We start from the raw sequence: 16457 nt of genomic DNA, 5'->3' as shown, positions 1-16457 counted from the left end.
TAATGTGGGGTATAAATGACTAAAGAAATAAAAACCAAATATATAGTTCCCTGCAGTGTTTTGTCTAGGGCAGGAACGTGGCTCTGCAATACAGTATTTCCCCCTACTATTTTTAAACAGGGAAATCAGAAAGAAGGAAGCATGGGAGACCAGAGGAGGACGAGGACAGCATGGATGACCTGTCGGATATGAGCAGTATCGAGGAAGGAGAGTATGAGATAGAGGACAGTGAGGATCATTTCACAGATGGAAGTGATTCAGATGGTAAGTTTCGCCACCCTGATGATGGGTTGAAATGTGTCTGTATGTGCCTGCCCACCCTCAGCGTAGAGTGAGTCCTGAGGGGCTCAGGCTTGACAGAAATATCTGGTGAAACCCTGGGAGTCTACTGAGACCTAATCCCAAATTCCTGCCGTCTCCCATGGGGAACTGTCCTTGCTCTCACAGGAGCCAATGAATGTTCTGCTAGCAGTAATACAGAGCTAAATTACATCAAATTAAACGGTGACAAATATCCCTCTTTCCTCCTCTCCCCTGGCTGTGGTCGGGGACCAAATTACAGTACATTCTTGCCTCTTGGTGGGGAAAGAACCTGGCTAGTCTTGCTGGTATTAGTGCACCACTGATTGTCTGCATAGGCTCAGGCTCACCAGCTGGAAAACACGATATTCTAGGTCTGCGACTCTGATGGTGGTCTAAAGGTACTGCTGGCGCTGTTGTCCATGCAGATGACCTATCACATCTAGCTCACCTGTTAAAGACAAACCTAAAGGAAAACACTCCATTTTACAATGGATAAACACTGAATGCAGTAGAGAAGGGAAATCAACCTTTTATGAGGCCTGGGGCTTTTGTTTTTTTGACTGGTGAATTTCTCTCTTCAAGGAAACTGGGGGAAGGGGAGTGGGGGGGCAGTACCTGCCTCTGTTTCAGACAGCAGGCTTCTGTTTATAATTGCTAGTGACTAGCTATGCTGCATATCTGGAGGAGGTACACAGCTGCTCCGAGTCCCCACTGTTCCTCTGCTCTCACTATCTCCAAGCTACAGCAGTCACAGTAAATTAGCGAGTGCTGTGATTAATTAGTGATGAGCGGCCCTCGCTGGCTTTTTTCCTTCCTGATAAAGCAGAATTTATATTTGCTTTCCCACCCACAGGAGCCCAGCAGCAGAAAGAGGATTCTCCTGCCGTGAGGATGGGGAAGGAAAAGGTGAAAACCCAGCCTCTCTCCCCTGCAGCCCTGCAGGAGCTTACAGCAGGTGCACCAGATATTCTGGAGGAGTTGGAGTTCTCAGATGATGAGTAAAGACTTAATTTTAATGGAATCACATCAAGCTGACTGTGAGCTGCAGGTTTTAGAAATGGAGGTCCTGTGTGGAAGTGGAGACCCTTTTAGGTTGCACAAGAGCATCACTGTCCTGTGTGCCAAGCCCTGGAAACCTACAGTTCTCCCCTCCGTAAAACTAGGCAGTGACTGAGCAGTGCAGACCCTCCCCTTCTGAACTGAGGTGAAGATAAAGCCTGGGACAGCTTATTTTTAAATTTTTTTTTTTATTATTTTAAAGTCACTGCTATAAAGCATTTTAGGTGATGTTACAATGAGATAACTTTTTTAAAACAATATAAAGAGAAGCTAAGTACCACCACGCTAGCTTTCTGTTTTTCCTTTCTTTTTTTTTCTTTTTTTTTTTAAAGAAAATAGACTAGCACGTGCAACATGTAAACCAAAGAGAGAGAGAGAGAGAGAGAAGTACCATATGGATTGATCAGTCTCTAGAGGCGTCTGCAGGAGTTAAAATCCATTCACAGTAGTAAACTTGAGCCAGCCATCACCTGCGAGTGTCTCTTGCTTCTTGGGGGAGGCCAGCTGTGCAACTATGTCCACTTCTTAAAAAAAGGAGGCCTTTCTATGAAAATGAGACATCCCCCCCCCCCCCCCCCCCCCCCCACCAGAACAGTTTTTAAGCAGCAGTCAGGAGACCTGTCTCAGTGATGGCACCAAAGGCCAATGTAGCCTGGCCTGTTGGTGGGGGAAGTAGTACACCCATGAACCCCCCCCCCCCCCCCAATTGAGCAGCAACTGTGACCCACAGAAGAAAGAGGTGAGTAGAGGACCCCTGGGCTGTAGCTTCCATGGCAGTAAGCCTGGAACAGGTGATGGCCTTGTGCCTTTTTGTCTCTTTGGTATATTAGAAGATGCTTGTGATGCATAAGACCCCCCAGGAGTAGTGGGGTATGTACCATCTTTAGCATGGCTGGGGACTCCAGCGTGGTGGTTCTCTATCAGTTTCTAGGAGAGAGACCCCTAATCCAAGGCAAACAAGTAGAAGGAAAAACTTTCCTTAATATCTGTTCACTTTGCTTCTGTGTACGACACACAGTCTGTTTTTGGCAAAGCTGTGTACTGATTTGTTTTTTTTTTTCCTGGTTTCTCATTCTCTCGATTTGTTTCCATAAAGCTTTGGAATTTATTTTCCCCTCTTCATGGTCCTCTTTTGAAAAGATATGACAAACACATTGCCTCCTTTCTTTTTGTTCCAAGCACAGGTTCTCTGGGGGGCGCATTGGTGCTGGCAGAAGGTCCTTCTAGGTTAGGATGAAGGCTTCACGGGGTCTCCACTCACCCCTGTCATAAAAGAGGAGCTACCGTTCTCCTGTTTAGGCGATAAGCGGCTGCCAGGATTGAAGCCGGTGCCGTAGGGGGAGGCCACACTACCTGTGGAGGAGGGGCACAGCTCACTGTCCCTGTCTGGCGGTCGTAGAGGGAATGCCATAGGAAAGCTTGCCATATACAGCACTCTGCCTAGTCTCCTGGCAACCTGGAAGAAGAGAAAAACAGCCAGACAATCCCTGGGTTAGCTACTGGAAATGAACTGGGACCTTTCTCTTTTGTGCCAGCAAGGACAGGGCTCAGACTCTGTTCCTAAGTCCTTCAATATTCAAACAAAGCCAGCAGATAATTTAGTAGGATCAAATGTAGCATCATTCCTAGAAAGGAATCTTCATCAGAGTATCCATGTTTTGTTCTAAGACAATACGGGTATGCTTATGTGTACCCAGGTAATACTGCAAACTCATGCCATGCACAAATATTGTGATTTACTTTAGAGTCTGACCAGTGGTCAGTTTACTACCAGACTGTTGTAGGAACATAATGGACTGTACATATCAAAAACAAAAAAAACCCCTTGCTTCTGCCATGTAAACATTAAGCTGCAATTTGAGTTGGTGATAGGGTAATTCAGTACCTCAGCTCTGCCTTCCCCAGTTCTAGATACACAATTTTTGTAAATGAATCACAGTGCTTGGGTGGGGGGCAGCGTCATGCCTCCCTTTCCCCATGAACGAGTTCTACTTTAGCACTGCTGCAGCCCTATTAGGGGCCGTAGTTGTATTCCCCCTTTCTCCTTTTCATTACCTTCTATTCTCCTAAGCTGTCAGTTCTTATCTATCCCTACACCCCATTTTCTTCTTACCTGCCCTTCCATTTGTCTCCCTTAGAATTCTTCCTTGCCTCCCTTTTACCGACAGCTCTCCATTTCCCTCTTTTCTCAGCATTCACCTTCCCCTGCTCCTATTTCTTACTCCAGTATTCTCTTCCCAGGGCTGGTGCAAGGGTACTGGGCACCCGAGGGACACCAGCCTTGGGACCACTCCCAGCACTGACTTGTTTCTTCCTCCTTAAGGTTAGCAGCCCAAGCAAGTTCAAAACCTGTAGTCATGAGGCTAGCACACTCTGATGCTAATATTGCAATGCATGAGATGGCCCTGTGACCATACATTTTGAACATTCTTGGGATGCTGGCCTCAAGTAGGAAGGGTATCCTCCACCTACCCAATTCTCACTATAGCACATGGGTGTGGAGAACCCTGCCACCCATGCAGCTTCAGCCAGCTGACTCTACCCGTTCTTTGGCTCCCCCCCTCCAAATTGTGGCACCCAAAGACACTGCTTCTCAACTGGAGGCACAACCAACCAATGGGATTCTCAGGATGAGGACAGTGAACATGCATGGGAGCTTTCACATTTCACTTTTAGGCCTGCAGATCTCTCTCGTGCATATTCATTAGAGGTATCCTGTAAACCTGGCCCATTGTCAGCCTTCAAGGACTGGAAGTAAAGAGCAAGGACCTAGCACTAGGGTAGGCCCTGCCTATTCCATCTGATACCCAGAATTTGCCCTTTTGCCTCACAAGGCCTTTTCTTCCTCCCCTACCGTCTTCCCCTGCCAATTCTTGTTCGTCTTTCTTTTTCCCAGTATTGGCCCCAGCATCCTCACCCTGTCTCTGATCCTCTAATCTCTAGTATGTGCTGCCTTATCCCCCTGACTAAAATTCCCTGGCTCCCTAATTTCCTTCCTCCCCAGATCCATACCTCCTGCATCTTACTTTTGCCCTCCTACCCAGGTGCATAGCCAGACCTCATATTTTAGGGTGGAGTACACAAAAGTTTTGCCACACCTACATACCTGAGCTGGTGGGAGCCCACCTCCTTGTGAAGTCAGGCAGTACTTTTCCTGGACCACTGCACCAGCCGAACACCCCCCATCCCCCCCCCCCCCCCCCCCAGTGCACATGTGAAGGAGGCCCTCCTCCTACATATGCACAGGGTATGGGCCTCCCTTGTGCATGCTCAGTTTCACAAAAAACAAGTGTCTGGGGAGGGGTGCAGCAACAGCCCAGGAAAAGCACCACTTAAGTAACTGCCTGACTTTGCGAGAAGGGCTTCTGCTGGCAGGATGTGCCCCCCCCCCCCCGCCCCAATCCAGCAGGCTGTGCCTCAAATTTTTTTGTGTGTGGGGGGGCTGAACCCCCCCCCAAGCCCCCTCCCACATGGCTACGCCACTGTGCCCACCAGATGGGCTCAGCAGTTGAGTCCTGTCCACTGTTACCCGCACTCCTTATTCATGCTGGCACCGCAAATGTGTTGAGAACTTGTGGCTAGCACTTTAATAGTTTATCACAAGAATCAGGAGGAAGTGTTGCCCTTTGAGTTTTCAGTTTGCTCATAACGCTGGCACTGATGGGACCAGAGTGGTAGCAGCAGCAGCCTGTCTCGACTTCTTGTGCTAAGCGGTGTTTCAAGTAAATCAAATCAATTGTGCATGGTCAGAGGTGTGCTCAAAGGGAACAGAACCCTTCCCACAAATAATTTTTAACAAGTAATAATTCTGTTTATTATTGCCACAGCCTAAGCTCCTGCTACAACAAACTACAACTGGTCTATCTTTCATGCTCTGGCCTGTCACTGCACTCCTGTTACTCTCTTCCCCCACACTCCCTAATCTCAAGGACGCATACACAAGCAAAGCTGCCCAGATGTTTTCCATTTACACATTAAACACTGGCCTTATGCTGCCAACCAGAAGAAAACGGGTCAGTAGCCAGGGGCATTGCTATAACATCTTAAGGCAACAGTATCAGTCTAAGCAGGGGCAATAATTAAACTACCCCCCCCCCCCCCCCCCCCCCCACCTTCACTGGAGAAAATGCTGCTAGTATGTCTTACTTACAGGATTTGCACTAACAAAGGTGAATCATTGCAGAGTTCTGCTTTGATTATTGGCTTGGGAGAAAGTGGCAGGAGAGAGTTTTATCTGCTTTTTCTGCAGGTATTTTTTCCCTTAGCAGTAGAACGTGTAGATTTGAAAATGTAATCTCTGGTTTATCCTCCTACCCTAAACATATCTTTGGGAAGACATTCACGGAGGGAAGCAGCCCCAGCAGTCGTGGGGACAAAGGTGGCAAGGCTGCATGTAATTTTACCCCCAGTGAAGGTCAAATGTCTTCATAACAGCCCAATGCTGTGGCTTTAATGACTGTTCTCCAGAAGCCAGAGCAGGATTATCTCTAATGAGAAGATGTCTCTGAGCCACTTTTAACCACCTAACCCTCCACCAGCACCACAGTGTTATTTCCTATATCCACAGGGAACAGTTGCCCAGAGAACCTTTTTATTACACAGCTCATAAACTGTAAAGGCTGGGGGGAAGCAATAAAGATCACCTTCCAGTTTAATATAACCCACCTGTGACATGTGAGTGAGGAAAACATGCACAGCCGTGCTGTCATGTGCAATATCTAGTTGCTAAGCAGTATGTAGAGAGAGTGCATATTTTAATATTTTGTGTACACTATGTTTATAGGATAAAGGGATAAAACAGTTCTAACAACACATTAAAAAGTCAGGTTCATATTACAAAAGCACCCCAAAAAATTGCTCAATAATTTTGCTTGTCATTTATGAGCACATTTTTGGGTGCTTTTTAAAAAAGAGAACTGTAATAGGTTTACTTACAATGTATTTTTCAACTCTTTTACTCCATCCTATATGTAACCGGTTTTGTCCTTGAATCAGTTGATTTTATAGGGAAAATTATCTTTGCCCCCTCTCCCCCCCACCCCTTTTTTTCCTGTTTGTAACACATTCAGTACTCAGCTGTACCTGTGCTCTGATCTTGAGTGCTGGTCCTAACTTCAGCCCCATGGTTGTCAGTAGGTGTTCTTCAGTAAGGAGGGGCAGTGTCTCCCCATCAATAGCGTGTTCTCGGAATACCTATAAAGCAAAGTACAGGGAAGGTCATGAGCGGGTTAAGTCTTCTCCCTGCCCCACTGATTTACAACACTTTCTCCAGAGGCTGGTCTGTTTTTTTGTTTTTTTAACTCTCTGAGTTGTGTATGAAAGTGATGAGAGAGGGAAGGAGGCCATCTTATTTGCCTTAAGGAAACGGGAACAGGTTGAGCTTGTCCTCTGTAACCTCACACCCACCTCTCCTTAGTGCATTCCACCAGAAATAAATGTTAAATTGTTAGTGATTGCAATGCTGTTGACTAGTTCTCCATATCCAGTTCCGTTTCCATGATCCCTTTCCCAGGCTAGAGGCTGTGTTAAGGGTTAGAAAATTCAGGGAAACAAACTGCACTTCTTTATATATATATATATATAAAGAAGCTAATTTTTAATAAACGTTATTGCATTTTTTTCTTCAAAAATATAGCCTTCCCACCTAAGGCAGCAGTGACCCACAGGTCAAGAGGGAAGCAGCCCCAGCAGTCATGGGGACAAAGGTGACTTGCCAACAGCAGTGGTGTTCCTAGGGGATCTGCCCCCCCCCCCCCCTGGGTGCAGTGCAAACCCCCCCCCCCCACCTGGGTGCACGCCGCTGGGGGGAGTGCCACGCATGCGTGCGCGCCTGTCCTCCGTTCGTTCCATGCTTCTTCTCTGCCCCGGAACAGGAAGTAACCTGTTCCGGGGCAAAGGAGAAGCATGGAACGAACGGAGGACAGGCGCGTGTGGGGCACCCCCCCCCAGCGGCGTGCACCCGGGGCGGACCGCACCCACCGCCCCCCCCCCCCCCCCCCCCTAGGAACGCCACTGGCCAACAGCAACTGCAGTAAGTAGGGTGACAAGCAGACAGGCAGCCCTGTAGTACCAATTCAGATCATATTATGGGCATGGCAATTTCACCTGCTGCCCAAATAGCACATAAGAGGGTGTTTAGGCAGGGAAGGCAGTGTATGTATATTATAAAGTACCATAAGTGCCCTTATAAAACAGCTTCCTAAATGCTGTATGCATATTATATTAAAATATGTATACAAGAGTCTTGGGATTTCCAGTTCAGTTTTTGTCTGTACGTTTCTGTTTCTAGTCTGTGGTCACGTGTCCTGTGTTTTGCATGTGTGACTGAGGTCAGAGATTCTGTCCCTGTCATGCTTGTCCTGTTTTCCCAAGCAGAGGTGTATCTCTTGTTTAGGGCTGTGTTTCCTAAGTCCAGTCCTGGAGTATCCCCCTTGCAGTCAGGTTTTCAGGATATCCACAATAAATATGCATCAACTTGATTTACATATGCTGCCTCCATTATATGCAAATCCCTTTCATGCATATTCATTTTGGATATCCTGAAAACCTGACTGGCAAGGGGTACTCCAAGACCGGACTTGTGAAACACTGTTCTAGGGGCATGTTGTGGTGTTTACACAGCCTCCTTTTCATAGGCCAGGTTGTAATTGTTTTGAGTTCTGAATCTTGATTTGCCACATGTGCGTCCTCAGCATTTTTTCAGGCTTTTGTATTACTTCAGCTTGTCTGGGGCTGGAGAGAGTTTGTGTTGCTGTTACTGAAATGCATGGTGAGTCACAAGAGGAAAAATCCTAATTTTATGCCACATCTTTGATTAGGGGTGTTTCTCTTCACAGAATTGGAGGTGCAGGATTTCGCTTGAGGTTCTTCTATTAGGTTTAATGCTAGGTTGGCTGATACTAGTTACTGGTTGAGTGGTAGAAGTTTCCTAGTGGGGGGAGGGGATGAAGGAAATTGCATATAGAGCTCTTTTGGAAAGAAACCTGGTGGTGGGCTGCTTGAACATGCCCCCTCCCCAATATGAAGCAGCAAAAAGGAGACAGCAGGAGTGAAGTGGCAATCTGGGTACTGCCAATTTCCTGTGACTGTACAGTAGAGGTGTGTATGGGGACATAATTTGGTCCCCCATCCGCAGTCAATTCTATTCATCTCCATCCCATTTCTATCAGATTGACACTGTCACTTCACCATCCCCAACCCACATTTAAATGATCTTGCAAAGTCAAGCAAAGCATAAATGCACCCTATAACTTATTAAAATTTAACACAAAACAATAGGCATTAACTTTGTTAAAATGCAAGGAAAACATTATTAACATGGACTGAGAAAACAATAATTTCAAGCTATGTAAAAATAATAAACCATCTACAGAGTTACAGTTTAGTTCCAGTTTACATTCCTTGATTGTTTGTCCTGAAACTGAAAAGAACATTCTGATATGCTGGTGACAGAAGTTCCAAGAAAGGAGCAGGCAACATGTGTCCATTTTGACCACACATGTGACCGCCTTTGCCCGCAGGTAGTAAGAGTGGAGTGTAATTCCTTGTCCCCGCTCAATATGTATGTATTCATTTTGATCACAAGCTGTTTCCTGGCTCTTGAATAAGTTAAAAAAAAAAAAAAAAAAAAGTCTGCCTCTGCGTCTTCTCAATTTGGACATTTTGTTGGTGGTTCAGCAATTGGCTGCACCTTGATAGTGTTGCAGTCTTTATAGCACTGTTCTACCCGTCTTTTTAACAATTTTGTAAGCAATATTGTTGAGGATCAACTTCAGTTTTTGATGGCTGGAGTCCATTAGAGAGTACAAGAGAGGTTGTGCAGGTCATAATTTCAATCTGATCTCAAAATGCTGCTTTCATATTAGCTGCCTTATCAGTCACACAGAAGAGACTAACTCGCTGGAGATTATACTCTGCCAAACTGCTCGAAACAAATCGACGAATATTCTCAGGAGTTTAGCAGTGGCCTCCCTCATTCCAAAATTACTGCAGACATGCATCAAGGTGAGCTGTCTAACTGAGGTGTTAGTGTCAAGGTGTGCCCAGGGATATAATCTGGTCCTCATCCACTTTTGATCCATCCCTGTGGATTTCTGCAGGTTTCCCGTTGGCCCCGGCCCCATCCCCATCTCTACTGTGCAGCAAATTGAAAATGCTGCAGCTGTAATTGTGACATGGAAAATAAAACAGCGAGGCAGACCTTTGTAAAAAAAAAAAAAAAAAGAAGAATGTCTTTATTAGTAGATTAAAAACTCCTAGGTATTCAACATAAAATGCCTGCATTTTTTTTTTGAGAGACTGTTCCCAGAATCTAGCTTTCTACGTTTACAACCACACCAGCCTGGTTTATTTTGAAGTTTTATATCAGCTGGTGACCTATTGCCCCTGATGCAGCCATTTTTATACTGGTGAAACATGGCCATGTTGGGCATTTTATGTTTTTTTTTTTTTTGTTACATTTGTACCCTGTGCTTTCCCACTCATGGCAGGCTCAATGCGGCTTACATGGGGCAATGGAGGGTTAAGTGACTTGCCCAGAGTCACAAGGAGCTGCCGTGCCTGAAGTGGGAATTGAACTCAGTTCCTCAGCACCAAAGTCCACCACCCTAACCACTAGGCCTCTCCTCCACTGTTGCTACTATTTGAGATTCTACATGGAATGTTGCTATTCCACTAGCAACATTCCATGTAGAAGTCGGCCCTTGCAGATCACTAATGTGGCCGCGCAGGCTTCTGCTAGTGGAATAGCAACATTCCATGTAGAATCTCCAATAGTATCTATTTTATTTTTATTACATTTGTACCCTGCGCTTTCCCACTCATGGCAGGCTCAATGCAGCTTACATGCGGCAATGGAGGGTTAAGTGACTTGCCCAGAGTCACAAGGAGCTACCAGTGCCTGAAGTGGGAATTGAACTCAGTTCCCCAGGACTAGGGTTACCATATGGCTCCAGAAAAAGGAGGACGGATTGAGCCAACCGGGTTTTACTTCCATTGCTTTCAATGGAAGTAATTGAGCCATCCGGGTTTTACTTCCATTGCTTTCAATGGAAAGCAATGGAAGTAAAACCCGGCTGGCTCAATCCGTCCTCCTTTTTCTGGAGCCATATGGTAACCCTACCCAGGACCAAAGTCCATCACCCTAACCACTAGGCCACTCCATGTTAAATACCTGGGAGCTTTTAATCTACTAATATCTACTAATAAAGACATTCTTTTTTTTATAAGGTCTGCCTTGTTGTTTTCTGATTGTGGCATTATGGACACCACAGGTCTTGTTTGATTTCTCAACCTAACTCCTGCTAAAACACAGCCCTCTGCAGCTCTGCTAGATGCAGATTGACTGACAGCCTGCAACTTAGCTGTGGTTGCACATGTATTTATTTATTATTTTATTTATTACATTTGTACCCCGCACTTTCCCACAAATGGCAGGCTCAATGCAGCTTACATAGTAACAATATAAAAAATTACAAGTCATAAGAAGAATATACAATTTGTGGTAAACATAATATTAATGGGGTTAATGGATAAGTATTAAAGATCAAAGGCTTGCCTTCCCTGAATCGGGGGGGGGGGGGGGGGAAGCACACCCTACATGGGACACTTATGTCCTCTGCCCTACCCAAGGTTTAGAGCAATGTGCCTCTCTTCCTTTTGAAGCTGGCTTTTGCCCCTACCCAAAGTCTTGCTTCACTACCCCACATAAACAAGCCCTAAGGCCTAGCAGCAGCATAGGAGTGTCTGGGGGAGGGCCACCTAGGCAACAATTGGAAAGAGGAATTCCTGTCTTGAGCATTTTGTGGAGAAGATGTGCTGGAGGGAAGTTGTGCTACATCCGTCAGACTCCTTGGCAGAGGGACTCTGGCATCTGTTCTGTGGTTTTGGAAGCAAGAACATAGGGGAGGGCTGTGCTGCCTCCCCACCTCCAACACACATTCTGGATTTTGAGACAGCTGAAAGCTGTTAAACAGAGGCGCTGGCTGCTGCAACAAAAAAAAAAAATCATTTTTCATGCCAGCTCCTTTTAACTCCCTAGCTGCTCTTACGCACAAGTTACTGTGCTGTGACCCTCTGGTACGATTCCACAACCTCTGAGCTGAACCTGGCTCTCAGTAACCTTTTTCCCTGCACTGAATGTAGTGTTCATGGCAGCAGACACAAAATGGAAGTCTTTCATTAAGCAGAAACCAGAGAGCGTTGCCCTATGGCCATGGAAGAAAGGGACATCATTACCGGAGCTGATTTGTTCCTAGGGTTGTGTTCAGCTTCTTCGGACTAGTAAAGTCCCCCTGCCCTGTCAAGAAAGGTAAATCCCGACATTCTAACCCTTTCTGATCTCCGTGTGGTTCAATGAATGCCACTGCTGACGGTTAAGAGATTAACAAATGGACACTGCTAAAGATCTATTCTAGAGCAGGGTGGTCTCAGCTCAGTCCTTGGTTTTCAAGCTATCAACAATGACTATGCATGAGAAATTTGCATGCACTGCCTGTATGGTATATAAAATATCTCACACACATTCATTACATGTATCTAGATGTGTCCGAGGACTGGGTTGAGAACCCCTGATCTAGAGGCAGCATCTCCAGTGCAACCACCATGGCTTCTTGTCTCTAGGAGTCATACATGCTCTGCCACTGTGCACCTACAGCCACATCAAGCCATTCGTTATGATTGCACAGGCAGGCATGACTCTTCCTGCCTGCAGTGTTAGAGAGGCATGCTGGACACACACAATGAGGTAGCAGGTTACCAACAACAGCCCACTTGCAAGGAGGGACAGGTTGAAGCTCCTCCCATCCCAGAATCCAACTATACCAAGAGCAGTATATCTGTACTCTACCCAACCTCCTCTATTGCCGGAAGGTCCAAGAGTTTCCAGATCTTACTAATCCAATACTGACAGTAAATACCCCCCCCCCCCCCCCCCCAGACAGCAGTGCCAGCTGGCTTTGTGATGCATTCTGTTCATTTCTCAAGCACTAGCCCCTAAACTTCTGTTTCTTTTCATTCTCTGGTGATGGACTGTGAAGTTTCCAGCACCTGGAGGGCAGCGTTTGCATTTGCTTACTTCCCACCCCCTTCTACTGTAAAACATACAAGTGTTTCCAGTGGCTGTGGTACAAAGCTCCCTCTTTATTCTCCTAAATCCATCACACTCCTCCCTGCCTTTTTTCTCTCACCCTTGCCCAATACCACCCTTTCTCCGCTCTTCGATCCACACACACACCACCAATGGCCCCTTCACCAAATCTAACTATCCATTTACATCTTAGAAATAAAGACACAAAAACCTTAAGAAGCCTGACAGAAAAGTGAATTTCCTCTTCTAAAGTGCAAAATACAAAGAATAAGGGATGCACATTTCCAAAGCTGATATACTCCAATCATTAAAGAGTACCCAAAAAGAATTTGATAGATAGATATAGCAAAACAAACAAGTCTAGTGCAAAAGACTTGGGTTACAAGAGATTATAGGTGAGTGATTAGAGGCCTTCCAGCTCAGATCCGGTAGCTAAAATCCAGTTTTTTTCCATACGTGGTTAATGTGAAGATGAAATGTAGTACAAAGCTCTGGCTGTGTTTTTGCATGTCTAGCAAGGAACCAGTCTAGCAAAATTCCCCAGGCCTGAGCCTACAAGGGGGGGGGCAGTGTCAGGGTCTCTCTCCTGCTGGGACTCAAGTGATCGCGTCCCAACAGGAGCAGGAGAGAGAAAACTCCAGCGTAGTGGCCAGGCCCCCCCCCCCCCCCCTTGGAGGCTGGGGAGGACCTGGAGGAGCAACTCCAGTGCTGCTCTTCTGCTGAGCTGAGCAGCTGCTTTTCCTCTCGGTGCATGCTCAGAAACCGAGCATGCCCCGAGAGAAAAAGCAGCCACAGGGGCAGGCAATCGGCAGAAGAGCAGTGCTGGAAGACGTCTTCGGCTGGCGGGGCCTCGGGATCCCCGCCACCCAATAAGGTATTTTGCAGCAGCGATCTGGGGGGGGGGGGGGGGCAACCCTGCCCCGGGCCTAGTGCAGTCTCTCAGTGGCCCTGCAAGGAACTACCAAAAATGGTACAATCTGAGGTAAGTCTTGAAAATGCCAATCCTAAAGAAAACAGGGAGAGCTATAACCAGACAGTGCAAATAATGCATGAAAGGACAAGATTTTTCAGTAAAAAGGAAATTCTGGAAGAAGAGAAAATTACATGAGACGTACAAGGGGGTAGACTCATGAGTAACAGAGAACATGTCTTCAAAGAAAGGATGGGGGACACATGGAAGAGGCGCTCAGGGGAGGCATGAAGGCAAAAAAAACTAACAATTCAAGAAAGCCTGGGGGAGAATTCATGGAGAAAGGAACAGTGGGGTAGTGGGTCCTGCTTCTGACAGCAGCAAGGAGAATGAACAGACTGTGATTTTTAACTTGGACTGCAGCAAGCTGGGACTCCATCCAGACTATGTGGAAAGTAAGGAAAACGCAAGGAAAGAAGCAACAAAAATAAGACCAGTGGGGTCACTATTCAAAGCGATTTAACTGGCTCCTGGCCAGTTAAACACTTGTGTGGGGCTATCAGCTTAGATTTTGTGGCACTAACCCGTTCTCAGTACTAAATGCTAAAGCTGTAGCCAGCTATTTTGTGGGTGGTCCAGGGGTGGAGTTGGCACTTATACGGTTAAGGGCCGATATTCAGCACTCAACCACCTAAGATAACTGGACAAATTGAACCGCATATAACTCACTCCTATCTTTATCCAGTTTCACTTAGATGGTTAATTGCTGAATATTGCACTTAATCGGATAAGGGATAACCAGCCAGACAAACCCAGATATTCAATGCCAATGCCCAGACATGACCCAGCAATGAATATTTAGGAGTAACGCCACCATGAGCAAAAAAAAAAAATGCTGACTGCCACAGGCCGAATATATAGCCCACTGGCTCTGTGATTGTGCTGTATAAAAAGAGTTGTAATGGTACCTTGGGACATGAATAAAAATTAAGGCAAAAAAAAAAATCCTTGTGTAGTTGTGAAAAAAAGCTTGAGGCAGCACCACAAACAAGCCCCAGTTCTGACTGAGCTGGCAGTCCAAAGAAACAGGAAGCTGCTCCTTTCCCTCCCTCTCCCCTCTTCTTTATGAGACTTAACAGAATGCACAGCCAGCTATTAAAACAAAACATGGCAAGTGGTCCTTAAGCAGGAGCCAGATGAAGTACAGCACATAAGTGAGGGAGCCAAGGGGTCTTGTATAGCCACACTCTTACCTGTGTGTATTCTGTGCAGCCTGTCAAGCTGCCCACGAAGCCACACACATCATCCACCGTCCACTTACTGAGGTCCTCCAGGGCTGAGCTCTCCTCACCATCCAGGAAAAGCCCTCCCACAGTGCCTGCAACGGGAGAAGACAGAGGATGCATAAATCATTCACCCGCCCAGAACCCTTGGCAGTCACACATCCCTCTAACGATCTGTCAATTAAAGTGCCGGCAGGGTCAGCTGGCGGCCTCGGCCTCCCGCAGGTCCCCAGTTTGGAAAAATGTCTCAGCTAATGCATTTCATATGTGTAATGTTCTTCAGCTGCAGTGCAGATCATGCCCTGAAGGAGCAGAATGGAAAATCTCAGCCAAACCAAGCACTCTTCAGACCTTTGCCCTCCAACTTCCTTCCCCCTTCCAGTGGGATCTCTGGATCACAATTTTTCTCCAGCTCACAAGAACCTGTTTTAGAACTGACTCCTTTCCAGGTTTACAGGACAGAAAACATGACCCCCACCGCCCCATTTCCTGACTAAATGTATTCTGAGATTTGCTTCATCAGGTACCTGAGAGGACTATTGGCTCCCACAGGTGGGGGACAACCTTGTAAATGCACCCACATCCATCCAGAAACACCATCAGTGCTGTACACAGATTAACAATATGGCAGTTTTATTGACCAACTGATGGAATTGGAATTACACACAGTGATTTCAAGCAGGAACCCTGCAGCTGGAGCTAGTGTCTCAGATGTAAGCAGGCCAGCTGTTTCCAGATGAGGTGTAACCTCTCTTAGCAGCTATAAAGCATGGCATGGTTGGAAGTAAGAGTGCAGGATCAGCAGCTGTGAGCTCTTAGAAACACCCCCTGAGGGTCAGAACTGACAAAAGGCAGGAGTGATCTCTTCAACCTGGTCCTACCAGGCAGAATGTGCCAAAATTAAGTCCTGCTTGATTTACTCTCCCTTGATACACACAGATTGCAGGCTGGGGCCCATGAGCAGATCATGAGCACTGGAAGAAAGGACACTCCAGGAGCCCCTGCTATAGTTATATGGGGGACCCAAGCACTATGCTTCAATGATCATTTCCATTAGTAAGACCTCTTGTGCCCCTCCCCCCAGGACTCAAGAGCCGGAGCCAGACTCAGCAGCTGAGTCACACTGGCGGCTTCATATAATTGCTCTGCGGCCCAGCCGATCAATAAAGGGGATTTTATTCTGCTGCGTGCTCCATCCATCGCCTCTCCTGGGGGCAGAAAGCCTATTGCTCATATGTGGCGAGGACAAGGTCAAGCAGCTGACAGTCACGCAAGCAGCGCAATGAGAGAACTATTCCACAGAGACACACGTTCTACACACTCCCTGTGCAGACGGAATCGATGCTTCTGAACTAGTTGAGAGCTTTGGATTTAAGCAAACTCAAGAGTTTACCCAAGACACTGTAGGAGAACCTCCCAGAGAGTATTCTAATCTTTGCTTTCATTTATCACTTATTCCTCCCTCATGAAATAAACTATTTACTTCATGGCTGCAGATATACCTGTTATATAAATGTACACTCATTTCTAAAGATTAGGCAAGACCCTTTCCTAATAAAAGGGAGAGCTTGCCCATCTCTCTTCTCTGCCCAGGTTTTTGATCTCAGAAAAAGGCTTGAAAGAATGGCGGGAGTACATACTGATGTCCAGTCTCACCAGTAACATCTGCACCCTCCAATTAGCTGACCCTGGGCTCCTCTCTGTTCTCCCACCAAAGAAGGGAATGCGTGCCTGGCACTTTTGGCTACTGAAGAAATGTACTGGGGTATAAAATTAACTCTTCCACCACACCCTCTTCTCATCTCCCTATATGTTT

General features: G+C 46.4%; 2 protein-coding genes across 12 annotated transcripts in view; one reads left to right on the top strand and one right to left on the bottom strand.

Moving 5' to 3' along the window:
• NOC2L (NOC2 like nucleolar associated transcriptional repressor) overlaps positions 1-2267 on the top strand; it is an 87613-nt gene extending 85346 nt beyond the window's left edge. For both annotated transcript variants that reach the window (XM_030222050.1, XM_030222051.1), the window contains exons 18-19: positions 121-264; positions 1157-2267. In XM_030222050.1, the coding sequence (XP_030077910.1) occupies positions 121-264; positions 1157-1305 (293 nt within the window). In that variant the 3' untranslated portion in view covers positions 1306-2267. The remainder of the gene's footprint in view (positions 1-120; positions 265-1156) is intronic.
• Positions 2268-2364: 97 nt separating this feature from the next.
• Positions 2365-16457, bottom strand: part of SAMD11 (sterile alpha motif domain containing 11) — a 169132-nt gene continuing 155039 nt past the window's right edge. For all 10 annotated transcript variants that reach the window (XM_030222040.1, XM_030222039.1, XM_030222043.1 and 7 more), the window contains 3 exons: positions 14612-14736; positions 6445-6555; positions 2365-2818 (listed from right to left, as the gene is read on the bottom strand). In XM_030222040.1, coding sequence (XP_030077900.1) covers positions 2591-2818; positions 6445-6555; positions 14612-14736 — 464 coding nt within the window. In that variant the 3' untranslated portion in view covers positions 2365-2590. The remainder of the gene's footprint in view (positions 2819-6444; positions 6556-14611; positions 14737-16457) is intronic.

This window comes from Microcaecilia unicolor, chromosome 13, assembly GCF_901765095.1.
Source record: "Microcaecilia unicolor chromosome 13, aMicUni1.1, whole genome shotgun sequence".
Classification (NCBI taxonomy): domain Eukaryota; kingdom Metazoa; phylum Chordata; class Amphibia; order Gymnophiona; family Siphonopidae; genus Microcaecilia; species Microcaecilia unicolor.
This window is presented reverse-complemented; position numbering and strand designations above follow the sequence as displayed.